The following is a 24,718-nucleotide window of genomic DNA, read 5'->3' as shown; positions in this document are numbered from 1 at the left end:
GGACACGGCGACGAATGCTGGAGTTAATAAACGTGCTCGACTAACGGGCAGTGAGACGCGCAAACCAAAATAATCCCTGAACGGCATTGTGTTCGTCAAAACATCGACCCTCCTTTCTCTTAGGAAGCATACTTATGCAGTCCTTCAGTTCTTCTCAATCATAAGTGCATGCTCGGTCATGCTGTATGTCTACATATGCACACATTTGCAGATGTTTAAAACAATTTTTTAGATAAATAAAGGCACGCACAAATGATAAATATTAATCGTCTCAGATTCGCTAATGACGCAGTCGCTTTGGCGACCCATTCAATTGAACTTCAGGGAATGATTAGACCAACTCAGCAAAGAAGGCTGCAGAATGAGTTAAACGCCTAGTGCAACAAGTTCACTCGGCTATCCATGAAGCTGAATGCTAAGTGCACATACGGCTCACAGAATCATGGACGAGGTGCATGCTTGGGATCAAAACGAGAGACCGGGAGAACAGATGATCACAGAAGCACAAGATTGAGATAGCATTATGGGTAATCGAGTTAAGGTAAACAAATCCTTGGGCTTGGAAAGGTCACTTGGCTCCCGAGCTTGACGGTTGACGGCCCAGACGAATTGGGGAGTGCCAGGAAGCATATCCGTGAGGATGTCCTCAGCAGAGACGAAGCAACGAAATCGGCTCGTGTGTATGCACGTATGTTGAACTTCTCTAGAACCGTAAGCCAACCGTGCTAATCGGAGGTGCGGGGGAAGGACAACGAATTTCAACACAAAACGCCGTTCTAAATAAATTATTTTTCAATTTAAGAAATTTGCTTTCTTTTTTAATGAGATCGTGTGCAGGAACTAGATGGATCGGCGAGACCTTCATCTGGCAGGGGATGGGTCATAGTTGGTGATGATAATGACATACATGTAGCACCGGATGTTTTAAGAACTTAGAATATTCCGGAATAGATAACCACATATATTACATGAACCCATGTGTACATCGCTTTTGCACATAATTGTAACGGAATACTTGAGTGCTGCTGATACACATACGTAGATACTTAGGCATGTGCAAATATACATAGTGTGGTTGTATAAGTACACAGGGAACATACAGGACACGCATAGACTACTTAGGGTATAGTGTCCAATGATAGGGATGCTGGCATTGGTGCTGACGATGATGGTGCAGCTGATGATAATTGTGCTGCTGATGATGGATATGATGTCTATGATGGATATGATGGTGATGGTAATGCCAATGTGGATTGTAACGACGAAGCTCTGCTTGGCCGTATGTACATTTGGCAGATAAAAGAGATAACACAATAAACACATAGAGGAACATTCAATAAACTATGACATCAATTATTCACAAACATGACTATGCACGTGTTTTCACGCGAAAGCGGTGTATTTCATATCTGTATGAATATAAAACTACGTAAAATTAAAAAAATATCACCAGCGAGGCCTTGTGTATATGCATTTTTGTAATAACAAGACGCATTGTATTGTCAAGCTTTTATCAGTTACAGCCTTGACATGTCTGTATGCTTGTGTGAATTCAAATGAATTTTTCACATGATTCAATATTCAAACATTTGGAGAGAGAAAAAAAAAACCCGGATAAATCTTCCTACTACCTCCAAAGGATCCAACCACGACCCAGCACTCGTCTGAATCGACGAGGGTTGTCTGCACGCGTCGAGTGACCGTCTGGGTCGAGGGATGTGTGTCCGTCTAATTGTACGGCTGTGTTACGGCTGGCGTGGCTGGATTACTCAAGGAAAGTGCGTGCGTAGTGATTGCCCAATTAGCTCCCGAAAAAGCTTCCAGAAAGGGGAATGAAACGTCGGACATCATGCCGAACAACACGCGGTACAATCCGAACAAAAAAAACACATCCTGAGAATCACGCAGCACAACGGCGGAAAGCGATGCAGCAGTGAGTGGTGGTGCCCGCTTGCTCTGTGCTGGAGGCTACAATCAGGCTGTGGGCTTTGAATGCGGCATGCCAGGAGGTGGAGATGTGGGGGGAGGGAGGGATGGAGTGAGAGAGGTGGAACTGGAGGGGGCACAATTAATGTAATTGGAGGTAATGATGGCTGGGCGCCACCAAATGGATCTGCTTTCCATCACATCAATAAGACGGAGCCCAGACGCTGTATAGAGCCCTGAGCATTGTGATCACTGCAAGACAGATAAAACAGGAAAGCGCTTTTCACGTTGGGTGGAAAAGGATTTTTACCAAGCAACGCAGTCTCGCGCAAGAGTTCACTGGATTTACAAACGACGCTGCGTGCATTCCTCAGCAGATGTTTAGCCAAACATTAACTTTAATCAACAATCTACGTCATGTAAAACTGCGTAAATGTAGTTGTGTACGTATTTAGTTCCATCCAAACCCGTTGTAAATGATTTATGTAAATAGTTCTTACCTCGACTGTTACCTCCACTGTGTGTGCGAAGAGTACTCATACAGCGATAATACATTTAACCATAAAAGCGTGTTTGCTTCTCGATTTATGTTATGTGTATATAAGACTTACCAGAAGATGAAAAAAACACATACTAGATAAGAGCTGAACATTTTCGTCACAGCAACCCACTTGCTGCACTGCTAATTTCTGCCACCAACTCAAAAGCGCAAGAACGTGCTGGATATCATAGCACTAAGCCAAATTGCATAGAGCCGATGGGTCAAATCCCACTTTTGCGTCCCAGTATTTTCTGCGGTGAATGAATAAAACTCAATGTCTTTTATAAAGTGGATATTAATGACCATGGCCCACAGTTATCAATAATTGGGCCTATATATCCTATGTGTTATACTGTTGCATTCCATATCCGTGACATAATATGATCTGTCACTAATTTGTGAGGATGATGACCCCAATTTGACCTATAACTATTGAATATTTTACCAGGGGCAGGTAACCCTAAGAGAGTTGAGCGGGTTGTCATCTGCTTAAATAGAAGATATATTGATGGAATGTAAGTTTGTACAAGTAGACATTAAACAAGATAAAACATTCCGATACTGTGTTGGCATTGGTGCACAAGCAGAGATAACAAAAAGACATTCGTCAATAACGCTGCTCTAAAACGGATTTTTTAAATTGAGTAATCGGTGATGCTTTAGGGAGCATCGCCTCTATGGTCCATTGCGCCAGTCGTACATGATTTTGGCGCCCCCTGCAGGATCTATTTATAACAAAGAGAACATTCATCTCTACTATGGTGATGAACCATTGCCCGAAACGTCGCCTATTCCTGTATATATATTTTTTCCTCTTCAGGGCAGTGTGATTCACGTGACACTTTTACGAATTGACTAGGTTTGTCTACCTAGTCACCGGTGCTCTTATCGCGAAACTGTTATTGTTTTCGTGTGTTTCGATAACGATATCTGATTTTTAAAAATGTAAAATATGTAAATTAAAGTTTGTAGCGGTTTTGGTTGACAAACGCGACAGACGAACGTGGGAGTTGGGCGCCACCTTTAGACGACACGTGTGAATATTTAACCAGGTGACTGCCTCATTATTGTGATGCATGGGATTATTGGAAACCCAGTATTTGACTCCTGCGAATTATCACCTAAGTGTTTCTCACACCCACTTCGGCCGAGACGTAAGATTTCAGTAGTTCACTGTAAAGTTTTTGCGAGTGATGGCTGGAATTTAAATGTCAACCCCACAAACTGGCTCCGTATATTCCTGCGTCCATTTTCATTTTGATCTCTCGCTTGTTTTGCCCTATCACGTGTTGTTCGGCAGTTCGTTCGAGGTTTCACTCCATATGCTGGACTGAAAAGCAACAGATTATGGAGGTGAAACGTCGGGAACATGATGCCAACAACACCCAGTATAATCCCAAAAACGCATCCTCGGAGAGCCGTGTAGTCAAAGCGCTTTGCTACTTTGGCCACATTTGAAGTCGTCGTGCAAAGTAACCCACGCTCGGCAGTAACATTTTGCGACATTCCAAATTTGAAGTTTTAGAAATCCTACATTGCTATTTTCATCCAGCAGTGGATTGATACAATTGCTGTATAAATCTCTCCATTAACCACCTGCTTGTTACCGGGTGGCACTCAGATTACCAATCCTTGATAATTGATCCGAGGCCATGGCGAACTTGTCTCTACCAAGCAACGATTGCTGTTATTCCCAATGTGCATGTGGGTTCATAGTTGTTGTAGTTGGCTGAAATTAAATTTTGTAACTCGTTTTGTTAAAATTAAATCTACATTTAGCCCTCACGTGCTTTGCATGCCGTTTGTGTTGGGCAACACTTCGATATATTGTATTTAGGTGCTGAATAAATGCAAATCCTTTAATCATACCCCTAGCTTTATTCAGGGGTGACCTTGAACCCCCCCCCCCCCCCACATATTCAGTATGTCAGGTAATAAACCATTCGTGTCATTGTGATGAACATCGTAAAATTACCTATTTTACCAGGTGAAGCCTACTAAGCTATATAGCTTTTTCAGAAGTGACCTGGCCACCGAAGAGGCATATCACGTGGAAGTTTATAGCAGACATGTTATTTTAAAATAAAGCAGACGATGTACATATCAGGGATGTGCTTCCGATTTTTCAGCTTAATCCTAAAAATCTGGAAACTGAACCAATAAATTTAATTTTAAATATACAATACGATTCGAATTGATCCGAAAGAATATCGACGGAAATTACATCGCATGTCATGCAGTATGTGCTTTTCCCACAAATGAGTGCCACATGGCATAGCGTGGCATCACTATTAGCAATGACGCACTGAATTATTACACAATGAAAATAACATGAACATGTGAAAAATATCCAAAATTGTTCTTAAAAATCCAAACATCCCTAATATATACACAGGATAGTGGTGGTAACCTACACTGGATTGATTGAAACAATCCCATGTCATTGCTTTTATGAGATATTGCCACAGGTGGTCACACAATGAGCTTAATAATTCAGTCACTGTCCATTTACTCTCAACAAAACCCTACCTTCTGGACAATAAGGCATGTTATCAGGACATGCCATCAGGACAATGTTAAAGAATATACCTTAATGTAAAAGGGTTTAACAAAAGGCCGATGGCTAAAACTGAGACATGGGGCGGTGACGTGGATTAGTGGTAGCACGTTCGTCACTTATTGCAGAGGTTCACGGCCCCATTCCAGCAGCCACCCTGGTTAATACTGTGGGTACATTGACCAGTGGACGTTAAAGATCCCGTGGTAGCATTCACAAGAATCGGCGATTATCAAACTTTGCTAAATATGAAAAAGTACGTGCAAATGACTCAAGTGAGATTAATACATAGCAACCATTGTTCCCTGTGATAACTTAGCAGGAAAAAAAGCGTTTAATGATACACGATCCGGACATGAGTAAAAGCACCAAGGGTTACCCATACAGTTTGAAACATAAGTGATAATGATCATACTTCGAAAGTCGGGCACTGTACTACTGAACATATTCTTGCAAGGCTTTCCACTAGTTGCATCCAGCATGATGCATTCTTACAGGTTTTTATTTAACCGTGTGTACACTAACAAGTTGATTACTTGTAGTGAGAATCTGCTGAATGCAATAATTTGCCTATTAGTATCATGAAACATTTTTAAATAACTCAACAAGGACTAGCAATGTGTTCGGCACACCCAGCATGAAACCCTTGTTAGGAAGATAGTATCGTACTTACAGGAATGTTGAATGCCGGGTTTTTTTATCTTAAGTTGTCACCCTGTGTATTACACAAACATGGAGCAGTCAATAGTTTACAGGCTCTCGAGTGCTTTACAAGGAAATATTTAGATTAATTGAAATTAGTAATTGACAGCCCTTTTTGTCCAAACCACTACTGCTTGAAAGCCTCTCCATACCTTTGGGGTTGTTTTGGCCATAGAGGGTTGGTTGACAATTATCAAACGGAAAACTAAGTAATGTTGCGCATTTCTTTACATTTTATTGTTTTAACAGCAACTACAATATGTAGAACTTAACATTTAGTAATTAGACACCACCAACAGAAGCTGCACATAAGACAGGACATCAAGAAGTAAACAAAATATTATTTTAAAATCCTTGATGAAAAGGCAGTTTTAGGAAATCAAAGAATGCAGTGAAGCCACATTGTCCATAAATATCCGTTAATTAAACCGAAATGATTTGATTGAAAAGCAAACTGTTTAAAATGGCTTTGGCATTGTTAATTGCGCCATCAAAATGTAGTCATTAAATAACTTAGCAGTTATCTGCTATGCATTCTTACGAAGATTTCTGCAGATCTTGTCTTTCAGCAAGGATTAAAAGCACAGGTGGTGCTGCGCAGTGTTGGCAGAAGTGCCCTTAGCCACTGGGAGGCAGCATCTCACCCCTTAACCAACAGTCTTGGCTTTCAACACTAGAGGGCCCAATCAGCATACGAATGATGCTCCAAAAGGCCACAAAATTGTTGGAACACTGCCTCAAAAGCACACAGCTGGCAAGCCACACAGCTGTTAAATATACATTTTAAAGGTCTGCTTGCACATCACTGTGGCTGGTATGCTCCTATTGTAAATGTAAAATATGAAGAATTAAAAAAGTGGTGCATCCGAATTTAGTAAGTGTGGTCATTCTAAATAAAATGGCAGCTGCACTTTTTTTTACATTTTTATGAAGTGTCATCCCGAGCGATTTCAGCAGTAAAGCAAAAAAAATAAACTGTCAAAATTTGTGAACGTATTTTAATAGACATAAAGAAGAGTTAGCAAATAAAATGGTCCTAAAACATTGCTGAAAAAAAATACAACAGTTCAAATACCAGAGTGTTGTGTTTTTTTAAGTTTTACACTGTAGCAACAAGTGTAGTTGTACGGAGGTAATTACAAGGTTAACATCATTGAGCATTTAATATCACTTTCCGAGTCCTCAGGACTACAAAATATATGTACAATATGGACCAAATGAGTTCTCAAATTAAGTTTGTTGTCTTCCCAGCAGCTCTGAGCCAATGACTGGTTCCAAAGAACAACTTTTCTTTTTGTCAAAAAGCAGTTTTATGTTACTTTTATTTTAAATTTTCACTGTCATGAACTTTCCACTTTCTCTCCACAACCCCCCCAAAGGCAATGTTTCTTCAGAAACCTTTCTCGGCAAAGTCCTTTTACACCATGAACGAGTTTTGATTCTTGAGTTTTTCAAGCTCCTTTACTTGTTGTCGTAAAAATAATATCCTGCAAAAGACAAAGACAAAACCGAATGAATCCCACTGAGGAACAGACCTCCACATTAAAGTAGTTAGGAAAAAAAGAGTGGTAATGTGGTAAAGCTTGATAATCCAAAGCTTATGAGCCAGAAAATAGGGTTTTGGAGAGAGTTGGCAGACCAAGTGGATTAAGTGAATGATCTGCGGGAAGATTATGCGATAAAAACTCACGAGTGAACGTCAATTGTTTCAATAAACCCACTGTGGGAGGTAAAGAAATGTAATGTTGGTTACCCAGTTTTTTTCCAAAAGATACCTCTCAATTAGCCATGTTCCAATAATAGGCAAACTATACTTTAATGGAGCCAATGGCTCGATATTCCAGGAAATTTCGTCGGGCTAGACAACCTTCCCGTTTCATATCACTTGAATGGACTATAAAGGTTATGTGATGTGTAAGCTGAATGGCAAACTTGAAAAATATCAAATAAATCCTGTATATATTAGGGCAATTGGTTACTATATTTTACTGTTGCTCAATAAAGGGCCTCACACCATAGCCCAACGCTATGAATAAAAAGGCAAGTTAGACGAATGAGTAAACCCTTGCGGCACAAACGTACCTCTGTTCACGCAGTGTCGCCTGAATTTCGCTAACTCGCACCAAGGACCTTGCGCTTTTCAGATCCGTGCAGATTTCTGACATCTGTAAACTCCCGAGGCTGTGTCCTTCTTCACGAAGCTTTGACGCCTGAAGAGTACACACAAATGTACCCGTGCAAGGTAACAGGTGGCATGTATAAGAACCTATGATATTAAGAGTCACAGAGACATAATCTAATTTTGATTAGATTCCATTTCAGTAAAAAAAATGTCACCGAGAGCTCACAGTACTTGTATTAACCATCAGGCTGTTTCCTAAAGCAAAAATTGTAAAGTAATTTTCATGGTAAATTAAAAATATGATTTGCCACGAGGAAACAAATGTCATTAGCTGCAATTGGGTGAAAATGGGTGCAAAACGTAAGTTTATATTTAACAGACAATTATTAAAACAAAACACATTTAGAAACAAATAAAAAACACATGGTGCAGTACACCCATATGCGTTGTGAACGGTGACACCACTCACCTGCTTCTCGGCATGTTCAGCAGGCCAGCCCTGCACGTGTCGCACAAGCTGATCGTTATAGTGAGCAGCCAGGCCGGCGGACAAGGTGCAGGGGCTGGACAGGGCCTGGTTTGGGAGGGCCTGGGGCACTGCCCCCGACTGCAAACTTCCTGCATGCGTCCCAGCAGCGCCCGGCGCGGGGCATGTGTGACTGCGTGCGGGCACAGGAAACACGCGCGCCTGTGACGTTCAAGCACACAGGCCCTTGCTTCAAATGAGCCGTCGGGCAACATCTCCATAATACCACCCCCTGCCAGGTATTAATGCCCATGCTGAGTTTGAGCTCCGGGTTCCAATGTGGAGAGTTTGGGAGGATTAGAGCACCTTGACTCGCCAACAGAAGATGAAAAAAATGCTGGACCGAGCCCGAAATACCTCCAACATTGTTAAGATAGGTACCCGGTTTGTGGGAGGTCCACAGTGAGAATGTGGAGTTGCCTTCTACCAATCCAGGGTCACAAAGGGGCACAATATCCAATTGTTCGTTTGAGCAGGGAGACGTTAGATTTTTGAACGTCAAAAAAACCTTTGGGGTGAAAAAAGAGGACAACCCACTGTTAATACATCTGCACATATGACGAAAACTCCTCAGATGATCGTTGACTAAGGCCTGATATATTAATATAGCATTGTTCGGTAATGTGATGTGTGGGTTTGCCATTGAAGTTGGTTCTAAAATGTATGAAAATGCTTTATTCTGTACCTACATAATAGACACTTAAGTGACAGTGCTTAAAAAGATAATGCTTGTTCTGCAACATGGTTCTTGACAGGGTGATTGAGCTGCACATTATAAACGGCCGATTTACGTATCCTGTTGCCATACAATCCCCCCACCTCGTAGGGCTATCAGATTTCTGGAAGAGAAGCCATATTTCCAAAGGCCAGTTGCCAAGCATGTAAAACTGTCATCGGCACTAAAGAACACATTCACAGTTGTGAAACAGGGTCACTGGGTGCCACTTGTTTATTTCTCTTTACGCTGGGTGTGAAATGTTTAACACATCTCTATAAATGCGGCGTCTGCGACCAGTGAATGTGGTCTGGGCCAGTGAGCTCTTAATGTCTACAGCAGAAAGGTACACGAAAAATATTTGCCAAGTTTGCAGACAACCTAAATGGAGTTTCATATAGTAATTGTAAAAGGTAACAAAATTACTCAGAACACTGTATAACTATGCATCGGTGTGCTTCATGGGTGTTTGATCCAGAAGTAACATCCGTAAACATTCGTGATTACTGTATGGCTCAGTTACCTGGACTTGAAAGGAAAAACAGCTAAACAGTATCCTTCTACCCTTTGGGAGCATACAGGGTGGGGCCCATAAGTCTGGGAAAAATAACTAATTCATATTTTGTTTTTGTTTCTGCAGGCCCAAGATGTCTCCGAGTAAGGAAGAACGAGTCCAGATAATTCTACTCGGAGGAAGGTCGCTGTTGAATTTAACAGGCTGCATCCAGACCGCGGAGCCAATAAGAGCTGTCCTGTTCCTATGATTCCAGACTCATGGGACATCCTGTATTGCAAAAGAACTCACCTATTTACACTAGAGCTGGGTGGCATGAGAGAGACTAGGCTATTATTTTTAAGCGTAATGTTTAATGCACTTTAGGTGACAGGTTGAGACAAGACAAGTGTCACAGGCAGGAAAGGTGGGGCAATAGATGGAGTTGGGTGGCAGTGTGTGGGCACAGAGGAGGAGAGAGTGGGAGCAGACCGCAGTACCAACAGCTCGGTGACGATGGCAAGACGGGAATATGAGGAAAAACGTGAAGGGGAAATCAGTAAAAGGCTGGAGGAGGTGGAAGGAGGCCTAACGTCAACAGCTATTTTTAGAGATTAGGAGCAATACAACACGATTGTATGTTGTATAAATAACATACCACAAAAAAAACAGTGTACACGTGGATAAGGCCTTCTATTTTTACATTTGAATAATGTACAAAAACAACAGTACTGTACAATAAAAAGGTAAGGGCAAGTTAACCTGGTGAACAGTGACTAAGGAGAAGACAAATCCAGACGGTGGGTTACTGGAAGAGTCTACCTTGCAGGTCAGGCATGGACTGCACGACAGCTATGGGACTCTGATAAAGAAGAAAGGTGGCTCAGAGATGGCAGTAGCAAGTCCTACCAAATCGTCAGTAAAGACCTGTCTGTATGGCTTTTAGCTTCGAGTATTATCCCACCATAACCAACGGTGTTCTCAAGATACTCTGGTTTATTCCCATAAGTAAAAACACTCCTTAAAAAAAAAAGGAAAAGACCAGCAAATACAACTAATGACCCTTCTGTAAAAAGCTTTATCTTTCAGATGAGAATTTCCTTTGTAAATATAGGACATTGATGAATATTACATGCAAAGCAATGTGAGGCTACTGAGGATTCTCACAGCCACACGGCCAGTGGTACCTTGTCGACTGATGCCTCTGACTGCTGCTCGGAGCTGGAGGCTCGGGGCTGGGCTGGGGCTGTCTGTCTCCGGGCTGCTGACCACCCTTCACGGGTGGAGCAGAGGTCTGCTCGGGATTACAAACAACAATACGTAACAGCAGCATCAGTTAACATCCAGGTGTGTACTCATAATACATAGGATCCTCAGTAAAGACAGTACTTCAAACATCTTTAGGAGTACATTTTGGCCTGCAGATGTGTGCAGACCAATGTGGTTGATAGCACTGTGTAACATTTTTTAAAACGTTTTTTTGTTCCTGGGTAGTAAGTGTTATTTCCTAATTGCTTCTGCCTCAAAAGTACAAAAAATGGCTATTATTCCCCACAAACTTTGCTTTTGTGACCAGGAGTGATATTTTGAAATTACCTATTTTCAATGAGAAAACGGGCGAATGTGTTTTTCGTTCACATAAAGTCAGAAAAAAACAACATATGATTCAAAACGAACATGTATTTATACTAAAGTAATACAAAAATGACTACAAAAGATTTAGACACCAAGGCACACTACCACAGGCGGGACTGGCCACAGAGGACCGAGTTCTCTGTGGGGAAGAACAACGTCAAGTGGGAGCCACTGGTAGACCCCCGGAAGGTGCTGATGCCACCACTGCACATCAAATTGGGCCTTATGAAACAATGTCTGAGCTGCAGATAAGGAGTCGGCAGCCTTCAAGTACCTTCAAGACTTCTTTCCTAAGCTTGTTTGAGGCAAATGTCAAAGCCAGTGCCTTCATCGGACCACAGATAAAGAAGATCCTGGAGTGCAATGAATTCCCCAAGAAAGTCACTAGTAAGGAGAAAGTGGCTTGGAACAGCTTTGTCGCAGTGGTTCGTGGCTTCCTGGCCAATCACAAGGTCGAAAACCATGTGGAGCTAGTTGAGACTCTGGTGAAGAACTACGGCACAATGGGCTGATGACGATCGCTTGGGTTGCGATCGAAACATCGTAGTTTTGTTATTTTTTTGTTATTTTCTTTAAACCTATCAACGTGACTTTAACGAAAGACCCAAAGAATATGAATTCTTGCAAGTCACGAAAGCTTTAAGTCAACGATCCTTCATGTTAAATGAGGCTTTCATGAAAAAAAAATTGGAGTACCTTAAGTTGAGTGGTGCTGTGTGGGGTGCTGGTCTGGCCCTTGGAATGGCTCGTGCTCCCTTGTGGGGTTGAGACTCGTGGGGAAATGTGAGCACGCGGGGATGAGACATCCGAGCCCAGCGATGCGGACGACGGACTCTGCTGTTGGGCTGAAATTTCAACACCTTCATGTCAGTCGCTTGCAGTGTATATTCAGAAGCTTTTTTAAGCGGTGCACAATTATTAAGCTCGAGTGCTTTCGGACAATTGAGTTTAATAATTAAAGAAACGTAACAATGCGCCCGAAGAGAAGAGTTTTTCAGTCAGTGCATATTGCTTGCTATGATACATGGAACAAAGAAAACAAAACAAAAACTGAAAAGTACACAAGCATGGCGATCCATGTTGGAAATTACAACAAGAAGAGAAAGAGGCACAAGTGGAGTATGGAACCTAAGAAATAAGAGATATGATATTCATTTTTAAAGACTGTTGGCTTGAGCGCCAAGTCATCGCTAGAAGGGATGATGGTTGATGGACGAGACTGGGAACAATGAACCAAAGGGGAAACACGCCCGAGAGGACGACCACTGCAGAGATGGAACGATGAAATCTGCTCCTGTGGAGGAGGCAACATGGATTGTCGCATCACAAGGCTGAGAAATGGCATTGGCGTCGGGAGGGCTTCATCTAGCAGTGGATAGATCAGGGGCGATGTTTATGATGAAAACTGTCTTAAAATGGGTTTTGTATACCATGCAATGTGACGATAATGCACCATAATCACGTAGCATGTGTGGTATTAAGCATTGTGGACATGAGTAAAGTCCAACAGTGGACTCTACTCTCACGTTTATTTCCAGAGTATAGCAAACGAATACCAAAGCTGCTCTTGAACAACACAAATTGTAAACATTACCATTTCATATTTATCAACATACTGGTCTCGGCTTTCAAAATTTGGTTTGGCACGGTACAAGCACCCCTTAAGAAAACACTGAGGTGTTAAGTCCACAAATTTGGATCTATTTTCTGCCCCTCTGTTAGGACCAATGTGAACAACATTTGTTCACAAATATTTATTTAACTTAATTTATTAAATTATCTTCCCAGTTGCAGTCATATGATGGCTTGAAAAGGGTTAAGAAACTTGCCTGAAGGCCTCCAGTTGTAAGAGCTATTTGGAAACCTAAATCCGGTAACATACAGTAATAAATTGTGAAGCAGGTTCTACACAACTTGAGTGGTCTATGACCATATATTTTTTCTAATTAAGTCTTATTTAATGTAATTTATGGTGATTCCTGCTTTGTTATGGCAGGACTGTGAATATCATCGTACAAAAATAATACTATCAGACCCGTTTTAGTAAAAAGGGTAATACAGGTTTTTACAAGGTGCTTGGTGTAATGTGTCATGTACATGCTATAATCCAAGATAAACTGTGAAAATATTTAATCGTTTTTACAAGTAATAGTTAAGCCTAATGTGAAAAATCTGTACGAGTCACACCAACGTCATTAAATTCAAATCATATGAAAACAATAATACATTGGGCCCGACTGCATTCTATCACATTACTTGTATTGGAAAATGTGGGTATTTGAACGTCCCAGAGAATATACATTAATCCTTCTGTAAATGCTTGTGCCAATTCATATAAAACAAATGCACATTTCAATACTGTACCAGTCAAAAAAGGTAACCCATTGGATGTGTTATGACTGTTTTTTCAAATGGTACATTTTACATTTATTGTAGAAATTGTTATAATGAGCAATATTTAAATGTGTAAGCTATTAAATTACTTGTGTACTTTAATAAATATTTAACATAAGCCGAAATTAGAATCGATCATTGAATATATTAAATTACCCAAAAGTGAGCATTACTATTGTTACCTATTCATTCAATAAAATGTTGCATTTCGCAAATGGACAAGATTAACTTCACAAACCCTCGGGTAAAATATCACAGCCTGTGATGACTTTTTGGAAAAAATCATGTGGGTCATGTAAAAGGTAAGAGGGGTTAGTTGCAACACAAGCAAGCGTACATTCAGATCCCCAGCTGCAAAGCATGCATAAGATGAAACCACAATGGCAAAGGCTTTTGGAAGCCTTTGTGAGAATCAACTCAAATTTGCGTGCAATTTCTACAAGACGAATGCAAACTAGGCTACCGTAGTGATAGTACATCCACTGAGCAATGCACTTAACATACCTTGAGAAGCTGGTTGTACTGTCGGTGGCAGCAAAGTGGGTGCTGCTGCCAAGAGTATTTTAGACAGAGTCTGAGTAAACGCTGTGAACAGAAAATGTGCTTTTCAGAAAAAGCAAATATATGAATGTTTGTTAAATTAGCACCACTGAAAATTGTTCCATTGTAATGCTCAATCGCCTGATTATAACATTTACATACTGTACAGCTTTCCCCCGTTATTAAATCGTTTAAAAGGTAGTTTAGAGCTTTCGCCAATTATTCTTCACTTGTGCTATGGTGCTTTGGTTATAGCATTCGAGCTACAATGTGAATTTTCAACACTCTGCTTGGCCCTAAAACCACTGAAATCAATGACTTGAGTATATTATAGGTATCTATATATATGACAAAATCTCACAGAATGTGGGAATTATCCTCAACAATAGAGATGCACAATAAATGTGCATCGTGGCCCTTCAAGGTTCTATCCAACACAGCAACCTGACTGCCCTCTCAACTATGCAGATTAGAGAGTCATCCTTGGCATAGTGGGAAAATAAGTCCCCTATCAGCCTGCACATGACCAAAGAAAATCAACAACCAAAATATATATTTTTTTAAATCAACCTTATAATAAAAAACTTCTGGATCCACGACTGCCGATTGTAGAGCAATAATTGTAACAGCCCTTAATCAATTTTTCAATGCCAAAAGTAAATCTAATGTCTCAAGATTGCAGCCTTATCAGAACTGAAAATAGATTTTTTTAATGAAAGATCTGAAATGTGTTGAGCGTTAATCAGCGAGAGGCAGCTTTGCACAAAGTGCACATGCTTCAAAGAACAGAAATAGAGGGCACAGCTTGTTTGTAATATAGCAAGGTACAGCTTGTTATTAATTACAGCTGTTGGTGGACAAAAAGTATGAATATACACAGGCTCATGAAAACGTAGTGAACATACAATGCAGCAGTATGTTTCCCACAACTTTATGGTTTTATGTACTGTATACTAGAGTTGGAGTTACACTGTTATCCTGCTTGAATGCCTTTTATTTCCATTATGCAATGAGTCTTAAGACTTAAAAGTGGAATGATAGCTAAAGCAGACAAATGCACCCCGGAGGATGACCACCCTGGAGATGGAGTGACCAGATCAGTTTGTGCTCAGATGGATCGTAGCATTGCAGGCCTGTGATGGAGGGTGATCATGTGGGGAAGCCAGCAGTGGATAGACCATGGTTTATGTTGATGATAAAAGCATTGAGAATGGTGACACTGACCATTTCTGACAATTTAAATATACCCCAAAGTCAGTGTCTCCTTTGGTTAAATGAGCAATCGGTGACTTCTTGGTCGTGGGATTCTTTTCCCATCTATTCTAAATCAGTGTCATATACTGAGTTGAAGAATATACATTCATCTCACAACGGGAAGTCTTTCTACAGGACAATCTCAGGACAACCACTCCCAATAAATGGTGTCAATTTCATCAATATTAATCAGTAAATTCCTGAGAAAGATTTGAATTCACGACCTTCGAATCGCGAGTCCAGCGCTCCACTTACTCAACAGTGTCACCTGGCCATGCATTTATCACAGAGTGCGCTTATTACCCTGAAAGTGCTCGAGACATTATTTGGGCAGCTGGTCACACAGTACTGGGTACCTTCCTGTAGTCGCTCTAGGCTGGGGCTGGGCTGGGGGGAGGCGTGCAGGGATGGCAGGGAGTGCCGCGCGGACGAAGCCTCCTGGCTCGGCTGGGGCTGCGGTTGTGCCGTAGCCGGGGTCGGGGTGCTTGGAGCCGGCCGGGACACAGGTGACGGCGAGGGCGACGGGGTCGAGACGGACGCCGAGGGAGCCCTCTCCGCTGGGGCGTCCGAAGAATCGCGCCCTGTGACTGGCACAAAACCACGACACGGGCACACGTTACATGTATAGAGAATTCCCTGTTTAAGCCTTATCATAGACTGTCGTGCCAAGTCTATGCATGTCAGCATAGTACGAGAGGATGCTGTGACCACCAAAAATGCCTGTGGTACACTGCACGTTTGCCGAGTTGACCTAAGCAAGGTTCCCCGAGGCCCAGATGGTTACATTATGGCTGCCTGCTCAAAATCAACATTTAGCACCACATTTTTTTCAATTCAATCGAATATGAAAAAATTGTAATCAGCAAAATTTTAAAGTGAATAAAATATTGGTACATCCTTTATTAAAATAAATTATTTTGAATGTCTCACTCCCATCAAATGCATTAGGTAGCGCTTATATTTGGTGGCAGCCCTGAGACAGTTATAGAAATTCCACATTCTTCACTAAGATATAAATTATTCCATAGAATGACTGATAATTTCAATGCAGGAGAGATGGGCCGAGTTGATCTCTGACCTCGATTTCAATTCCAAACCTTCATTTTTTGAGTCAACCATTTTTATCAGTGCTGCCGAGGCCAGACAATGGCCTCTAGTTCAAGATTGCAACACGAGTAAGAATCTGAAGAAAATATAATAATTCAATTTACCCAACAGGGCCAAAACGGAGACATGAGAATTTTTGTGAACACTGCTGAGCCTCCATACCCTTCTTGTCGGTCTTGTGCCACGTGCTGGGAATGTGCAGCTTGGGCAGGGAACCTGCCCCATTGGCATCTGCCGCCTTCTTGCAGGTACTGCCGAGCACGGAGCTGGGAGAGCTGTTGGGCAACTGGCCTCCTGCCGGCCGATGGCCGGGCAAGGCGTGTGGCTGAGCGCTGCTACTGCCCACAGACTCGGTGCGTGACAGCCGGTAGTCCCTGTCATTGTGTTTGCTCGTCTGCGAGAGCGAGTTTTGTGACAGAACGCCCCCCGTCTCGCTCGATTGCTTCTCTTCTGCACGAGATATATATAAACTATAGCTTTAAACAAGGTGAGGATTCAAGCTAAAAAAGTTAGTGAAGCAAATCCTTTGTGGTAATATTAAACCAAAAATTCAAGTATTATTTTTCATTCCTGCAGCAATAGTTTTCATGTCAGCTTTTCCCCATCCTGGGACAAATCGCTTGCCAATGAGCTAAAATTACATATTCATGTAAAAATACAGTGTCTTCCTTATACAATGACCATGGGGTAGTTTCTCACTTCATATAAAAAACACTGAGGCTTATTGTGAAAGAGCCACACTCCTCTGATGTTGGGCACTCTCAACCACTGACAAGGATTTGAACTCAATTGCAAATTGAACATTCCAATCATAGTGCAACCCAAAACAGAGCCATTTGACAAAAACAAAAGAAGTCATTGAAGTTGTATTTTCTCGACTTCACGTTTTTGTTAGGCGATGCAGAAAATTATCTGCTTTTCAAAACAATGGAAAAGAGGGAAGATTTGTGTGGCTGTACCTGGTGTTTATTAGAGCACAACTTTAAAAATGAAATATCTTTTTCAAAACCCTTGAGCAAGCTTCAAGCATCACCACCTATGACAAAGTATTGTTGCTCTGAGTTACAGCTCAACCACATCATACATTTTTTTCCAAAACTGTGAATTCAACTTTGTTCAATTTACACCCATTTATACCTTGGTGTGCACTTAACAATGTTCTTGTTCGGGTTTACTTTAAACAAGCATACCGAATACATTTTCTGGCAATAAAACCAAACAAATCCAATTTTTTTTTGGAAGCGTGTCAAACAATTTTTCCCTTTAACCGCCAATCTAATTCTCCAGCAAAGATCCCACAGCAGTCAGCCAATGAATGGTTTAGTCCCACTTACCAACATATCTGTTCGAGGTATTGTTTTGTACAGTTGCCTGCATGGCCTCTCTTCTGTAATCTCTATCTTTAGGAAAGCTGTTTGTAACAGCCATTCTGTTCGCCGCTTCTCTGTGCCGCTGTTCCCTGTTTAAAAAGAATAAAAGTTTACCAGGTGGTACCATACAATTGCTTATCTGCAAACAGATAGTATTCCTTTTATGCACCAATTCTATTGAACGATTAAAGTATGTAATATTACAAATTATATTATTTTGTAATATCACGTATAATTTGTTGATTTATACAAGATACACTTTTAGATAAAACAAAAATGACAAAAATACAGCTTTAGAAATGTTAAAAAAGTTGAGGTTGGTATTTGATGGCATTGGCAAACATCAGTTTTGAAGCCAGACCCTAATAAAACAACAAAAAAGTGGCTTTCTAGGTTTATCTTAATAGTATGAAGTGCCTCAAAGCTCTAGGTCCATGCAACTCTTCGATACATACACTTACATTCAGGGGTAGTTGAACAATGCTCAGTATATAACTTTTAAGCATTTTAACACACAAAGTAAACGATTCAGCATGGCAGTTATTTACTTTGAAGATTACTTTATCCATTCCAAGATATTTCTGGGAAAAAAAACGATGTTGGATATGCTCTAGTAAACTGAACGTGCACCAGGTAATTTTTCTGAACAAGTTAATGGGATTGATCATCCTACAACTTTCTCATTTAAATTTGAATAGATGTCATCCATCTACTAGTACATGTATGTTCCATTATCATGACCTTGTCTTGATTTGGCATGGTTCCCAGAGATGATTAATCACAAATGCCCTAATTTGACCAGATATGTACTGGTAATGCCTGTGTAAATGTTCATATCGCAATGTTTCAAAATACAATGGACATATGAATAGCAAACACCAACCTTTCAATCCACTCCTTGGGTTTTTCCCATTGGGAGACTTCTGTCCTGCAGTTGTAATAGTACTTCTTTCCAGAAGAACTGATGTGCTCTGACCAGTCATCGGCAGGATCGTGTGGCTATCGCAACAAAAAACATGATTTCAAATTATGCAGCAATACATCAACTGACCAATCACAAAGTGGAAGCACACCCGATGATGGCACATCACTGGTTGTTGTGTACCCGTGTCGTTTCATGGTCATGGCGTTGCCTTGGGTTTATGGTTTGCTGGCTCAAATATAACATCAATCCCCTTTATACCGCACCCAAACATGAAAACAAATGTGCCCCATGAAAATAATCCCAAGGCATGAATTTGCAAGTGTAGGCCAATGTGTGATGTAACAATGCTAAATTTAGAAAATAAGCAGAGTTGTATAAACACAATATTGTTCTTTTATAATAAAGTTTTTTTCAGGAATCATATCTTATTGTGCTATGATCATATAAACAAAGCGGTTTCCCAATATATCCTACTATAAAAAGCAATATGAATGGTTTGCTGTGCACCTGTTACACAATTGAAGTTTGAACGAATTAAGCACGTGACAGTCGTAACAGAGGATATTTGTAGTCGGTGCATAACTCCTATCAGACCATCAAACTCGCCATCTTACTTGGGAGCCCAATATTCAAATGCTGCCCATGAGCAGCACAGACAATGAACATGGAGATGATTATTACCATGAACCCCCCAGCAATCCAGTCAAGTCCAAGTAGGGGTAGATTCACCCTCCAGCAATGTCATGAATTGTCACAAATTCAGTGATGATTCGACTAAAATTTTTATTCTTTTTGTAATACTGTGATAAATGGTAGCACCTCTAGTAGTTTTCAGGGGTGATGTGAGCCCATTAAACACAACAATTTTTAAATAAACCGATTGATCAGTGCATGGTTCCACCCCTGTTTTTAACACTGCGAGTAAGGGAATTATCCCAAGTTGATCTGACAGGCTAACCACATAGTCAAGTCTCTGAAAAGCATTGCTGACCTATCAATGCAGTTTCAAGACATTAAACTCACTTGAGGAGCTGGATTCTTGTAATGTTCACTCTGATGTGAATTTGACACAGGACGAGAATGATTTCGAGAACTTCCATCCACAGCATCGCTTGACCCTTGACAAAAATAATCAGAATGTTAAGTATGGATAACTGTAAATGTAATTTACACTTGTGACATGAAACAATCCAAAGGTCAGAGTTGAAACATGTGGTTGCACTGTCTCTATTAAACTGCCATAACTACACAGCATTGCAGTAGAACATGTTGAGCAGATATAGGTTATATTATCCGAAGCATTATTATAGTAATGATCAAAAGTTATGCGTACATTTTTTCAGGATCAAGTCAAATGCGTTCCATGTGTAAATTATGAACAAGTGGTTTGGACACTTATAACAACTACTGTAGCGTGGTCCACGACAGCATAAAACTTGAGACTGCCACTTACAATCAACAGTATACAGCATAGCCAGGGTGCAGTCACCAATTCCGGTGAACAGTGGCCAAGTGGGGCTGGGTTACAGCACTTGACTTGCAATAATACTATTGCAGGTTTAAATCTCAACCTGGGATCAATTCAGCCCATAATCTCTTAAGAGGCTGACAAATTGCATACCACTTTGTGAGCAGTCAAAAGTGGTTGCAATCTATAGAGAGCCAACTCCAAAGAAAATGTAGAATTTCACCACTGGCAAAGGACTGTCAATGGCACCAAAAGACAAAGATCCGCCATGTAGCCTTTAATAAACTGTTCACGCAAGTGCTCTTAGCGAGCACCTATGAAGGCCGGCATGGCACACGAAAGGGGTGGGTGGCCAGCACCACGCACTACCTGCTGCACTACCTCTCCTCTCAATGGCACCATACACACCACCACTGCCATACACTCCTTTATGCGGGGAAACACTTGACGACATTTTTGAGTTGGTCATCACCCAGTTTACATTGCAGTCAACGAAGCTGCCCATCACTGTGGTGCAAGACACGACGCTTTCTGTACCTCCTCGGCACCTCTCTTTGGGCCTGTGAGACTGCAGGGCCCTGGGCCCCGTACCATCGGGGCTGCTGGATCTCCGCGGCATCTTGCACGACGGAGACGATCCTCTCGAATCCCGCATTTTATCATTACGATTCTCGCTGTCTCCTTGAATCTTCGATGGGTATTTATTGACGTTCTGCAACAAAGCAGGACCGTCGCTGTCTTAAGGCATTCTGCAGATGTCTGCTTGTGTCGAGCACAGCATGTTATACAGCGTTGTTTACTTGTTTCCCAATGACATTATCAGGTTCATAAAGACACATTGAGAATGCTGTACAATCTATGATGCTCGTAAGTAGGTTTCTGATATAGTTATGGGATTGGGATTCTGGTTCTGCATTTCATACTTATTTTTCCAAAGTTAAAATGTCTCATTTATATATTTGGTGGATACATTTGCTTCATAAACAGTTCGGCATTGTGTTTATAGTTCAGTACTGTCCAATAATTTAAATGGAGTAAAGATGAGGGCAAAAGGAAAGCCTTGATTATCATGGCTTATCTCAATTTAGTATTAGTGCCAATTAAACAGACTGATGTTATATATTCATAAAATACCTACGTTTAAATTATTTTAATAAACAGCATAAGGAATATAGGTTTTAGTGCAATTTTAACTCATAGATGGTTATAGCTAAGTTTGTTTTTTCACTTGCAGATACTGGCGCAGGGGTAAGCTAGGATATTATATTTCAAAGTATTATATTTCAAAGTTGAAAAACATTGCATCTGAACAGGTTCTTAAATTGCTATACATTAAACGATGTGTCATGATTAGCAAAAATGCCAGGAATTGGTCAACCATGATTCAAAGCTATCGTTTCCTTGTGATACTAAGAATTGGAGGCGATCATGAAGCGATAGAAGGATATGGATGTTTACTGCTGATGGGATACGCTAGTGATGCATTCTGAAGGTGGAAATTATGAGTGTGGACAAGTTGAGTGTGCTGATGGTGACAAATGGCAATGATACCCAAGTAATTATGGTACTCGTGCCAGTTGTGGCTCGTATTGGCGAGGGTGGTTCATGGAGCGTACAGATAGTATTGCTTGGGATGTAGATGGGTTATGAAGCGTGCTGATACTATGTAAGATGTTTTGAAAGTTTCTTATGGGAGATCACTGCTCATGGCAGCTAATGCATTGACTGTAGCTGACATTTGCTGATTGTAGATAAGTATGGCTGCTGATGAATATTGATGTTACGATTTTTATTTAATTGGTTGCTGCAAAGGTTTAGATGCAGTAATAGCCTACAGTTGCTTAAGGTATCTTACGGTTGCAGATGATAGGGTTATGATGGTTGGGCATAGATTGTAATGTGTGCTGGTGATTCCTGATGTTAAATTAGTTGCTCATGGTTGATGATGTGGGCTGTTTGCCGATGGGTCTCAATAGCTGCTCACAAGTTGTGAAAGTTGGCAATGGCTGTTGAAGGATTCCATTGGAAGCCAATGGTTTCAGATAATACCGGATGTTATACGGTTGCTCATGTTATATCAATGATAATACTTGACGGTTTCTGATATAAGTTTACTGTTACCGACGTGTGCTACAATTACTGTTAAGTAGTGATGGGTAATTTGGTTGCGATGGTTGCCGACACCTATTTGTTGACAGCTGCAGATGGCAGCTGCAATGTTACCGCCGGTTAACAATGGTCAGTTATTTGCCTTGCTTGGGAGCTGATGTGTGCTGATGGTTATCGATAGGCTGTAACGGCTGCTCATGTGGTTGGGAAGTTCGCTTGTCATGGTCGCTGATGGTTGCAGGCAGTGATAAATTGAGATAGTAACTGATGGGTCGTGATGGCAGCTGATGGGTCGTGATGGAAGCTGATGGGTCGTGATGGTAGTGGGTGGGTTATGATGGTAGCTGATGGGTTGTGATGGTAGCTGATGGGTTGTGATGGTAGCCGATGGGTTGTGATGGTAGTGGGTGGGTTATGATGGTAGTGGGTGGGTTATGATGGTAGCTGATGGGTTGTGATGGTAGCTGATGGGTTGTGATGGTTGCTGGTGGGCTGTGATGGTAGCTTATGGGTTGTGATGGTAGCTGCTGGGTTGTGATGGTAGCTGGTGGGTTGTGATGGTAGCTTATGGGTTGTGATGGTAGCTGGATGGGTTGTGATGGTAGCTGGTGGGTTGATGGTAGTGGGTGGGTTGTGATGGTAGCTAATGGGTTGTGATGGTAGCTAATGGGTTGTGATGGTAGCTGGATGGGTTATGATGGTAGCTGGATGGGTTGTGATGGTAGCTGGATGGGTTGTGATGGTAGTTGATGGGTTGTGATGGTAGCTGGATGGGTTGTGATGGTAGTTGATGGGTTGTGATGGTTGCTGGTGGGTTGTGATGGTAGCTGGATGGGTTGTGATGGTAGTGGGTGGGTTATGATGCTAGCTGATGGGTTGTGATGGTAGCTGATGGGTTGTGATGGTAGTGGGTGGGTTGTGATGGTAGCTGATGGGTTGTCATGGTAGCTGGATGGGTTGTGATGGTAGTGGGTGGGTTGTGATGGTAGCTGATGGGTTTTGATGGTAGCTGGATGGGTTGTGATGGTAGCTGATGGGTTGTGATGGTTGCTGGTGGGTTGTGATGGTAGTGGGTGGGTTGTTATGGTAGCTAATGGGTTGTGATGGTAGCTTGTGATGGTAGCTGATGGGTTGTGATGGTAGCCGATGGTGTGATGGGTTGCGATGGCAGCTCCGTGGCTTGCGATAGCTGGTCGGTTATGGACGTTATGGCTTTTGGTGGCCGATAACGAGGTTACAGTGAGTAAAAGCGATCGTGGCGGGATGGTTGCTGGACGTGTTGTGATGAAGGCCCATGGTGACGGTAGCCGATCGCCTTTCACGACTGCCGATGGGTTCGTGATGGCAGTCGATGGGACACACGAGGCCGTACGCGACCTCTCCTCTCTCTCTCACCTTGGCCGGGCACCTCACACGGGGGGGCTCCTCCTCCTCTCTCATGATACCTGGCTCCGGCCCGCAAAAAACACCAGGGTGGGTGATGGGAGAGAGGCACAAACAACACCGCCACGACGCGCTCAGGTCAGCTACCGAGCCCATAGCCCGACTCCGCGGTCGCCGTCTCTGAACTCGGCTCAGCCCGAAGGAGCGCGCGCGTGAAAGCCGCGCAAGGCGTCGTGTCGGGCCCGGTGGGGAAGGTGCCGACGCAGAAGCCCGAGGCGGCGGCGACGACAACAACAAAAAAAGCAGAACATGGCGGACGGGCCGACGGGAGACAAACAAGAAGAGGCGATTTACCCATCATTGAGCCTCGGCGGCTGCCTCGCATACATTACCGTCGACGCTTAATGCAACGCGCTCGAATGTTACAGGGTCGGGGGTGACGGGATGGGGGGGGGGAAAGGCGAGTAGGGGTGGGGTTGCGTGTTGGGGGGGGGGGTTGCAAACGAGAGGCGCTCGAGTGAGCCGCGTCCGTCTCGCCGCTCCCCCTCTCCGCCCGCCGCTCTCTGCGTCTCGCCCGCTGCTCTCTACGCGCGCAGCCGCCGCCGTCTGCGACTCCGCCGAGACTCCGCCATTGACGGGTGGTGGCAGTGGCGCGTCACGCTCACATTTCCCAGCGCGGATAAGCGGCGGCGGCCCGCGCGCGCACACGCGTCACGCGCGAATTACGCAGCGCGGACGAGCGCGGTGGTGACGCCATCCGCGGACTGCATTGTGCGGATGAGCGCTGTGGTGACGTCACCCGCGAATTTCATATCTCCGATAAGCGCGGCGGGGACGTCATCCGCGGGTTGCATTGCGCGGATGAGCGCGGTGGTGACGTCAACTTGCGCATTTGCATTGCGCGGATGAGCGCGGCGGGGACGTATAACGCGAAATTCATATCTCGGATAA

The 24,718-nt window shown here is 42.5% G+C and overlaps 1 protein-coding gene across 6 annotated transcripts; it reads right to left on the bottom strand.

Moving 5' to 3' along the window:
• Window positions 1–5,317: 5,317 nt before the first annotated feature.
• On the bottom strand, window positions 5,318–24,500 carry LOC116940842 (WW domain-containing adapter protein with coiled-coil-like). Of its 6 annotated transcripts, none has more exons than XM_032951091.2 (14): window positions 24,122–24,500; window positions 23,780–23,829; window positions 20,813–20,987; window positions 19,831–19,925; window positions 18,766–18,881; window positions 17,847–17,971; window positions 16,675–16,962; window positions 15,762–15,992; window positions 14,116–14,214; window positions 11,914–12,062; window positions 10,770–10,876; window positions 8,318–8,507; window positions 7,809–7,936; window positions 5,318–7,213 (listed from the first exon to the last, which is right to left on the bottom strand). In XM_032951091.2, exons 1-14 carry the CDS (start codon window positions 24,150–24,152, stop codon window positions 7,144–7,146), a joined length of 1,854 nt encoding a protein of 617 aa, XP_032806982.1. In that variant the 5' UTR covers window positions 24,153–24,500; the 3' UTR covers window positions 5,318–7,143. The 6 variants fall into 6 exon arrangements, with proteins under 6 accessions (XP_032806982.1, XP_032806979.2, XP_032806980.2 ...); XM_032951088.2 differs by having other exon boundaries at window positions 15,762–15,986; XM_032951089.2 differs by having other exon boundaries at window positions 14,116–14,196; window positions 24,122–24,497.
• Window positions 24,501–24,718: the final 218 nt, after the last annotated feature.

This window comes from Petromyzon marinus, chromosome 10 (assembly GCF_048934315.1).
Source record: "Petromyzon marinus isolate PM22_M1 ecotype Great Lakes invasive population chromosome 10, UKy_Petmar_22M1.pri1.0, whole genome shotgun sequence".
Taxonomy (NCBI): Eukaryota; Metazoa; Chordata; class Hyperoartia; order Petromyzontiformes; family Petromyzontidae; genus Petromyzon; species Petromyzon marinus.
The sequence above is the reverse complement of the archived record's forward strand: the minus strand, read 5'-3'. Positions and strand labels throughout refer to the sequence as shown.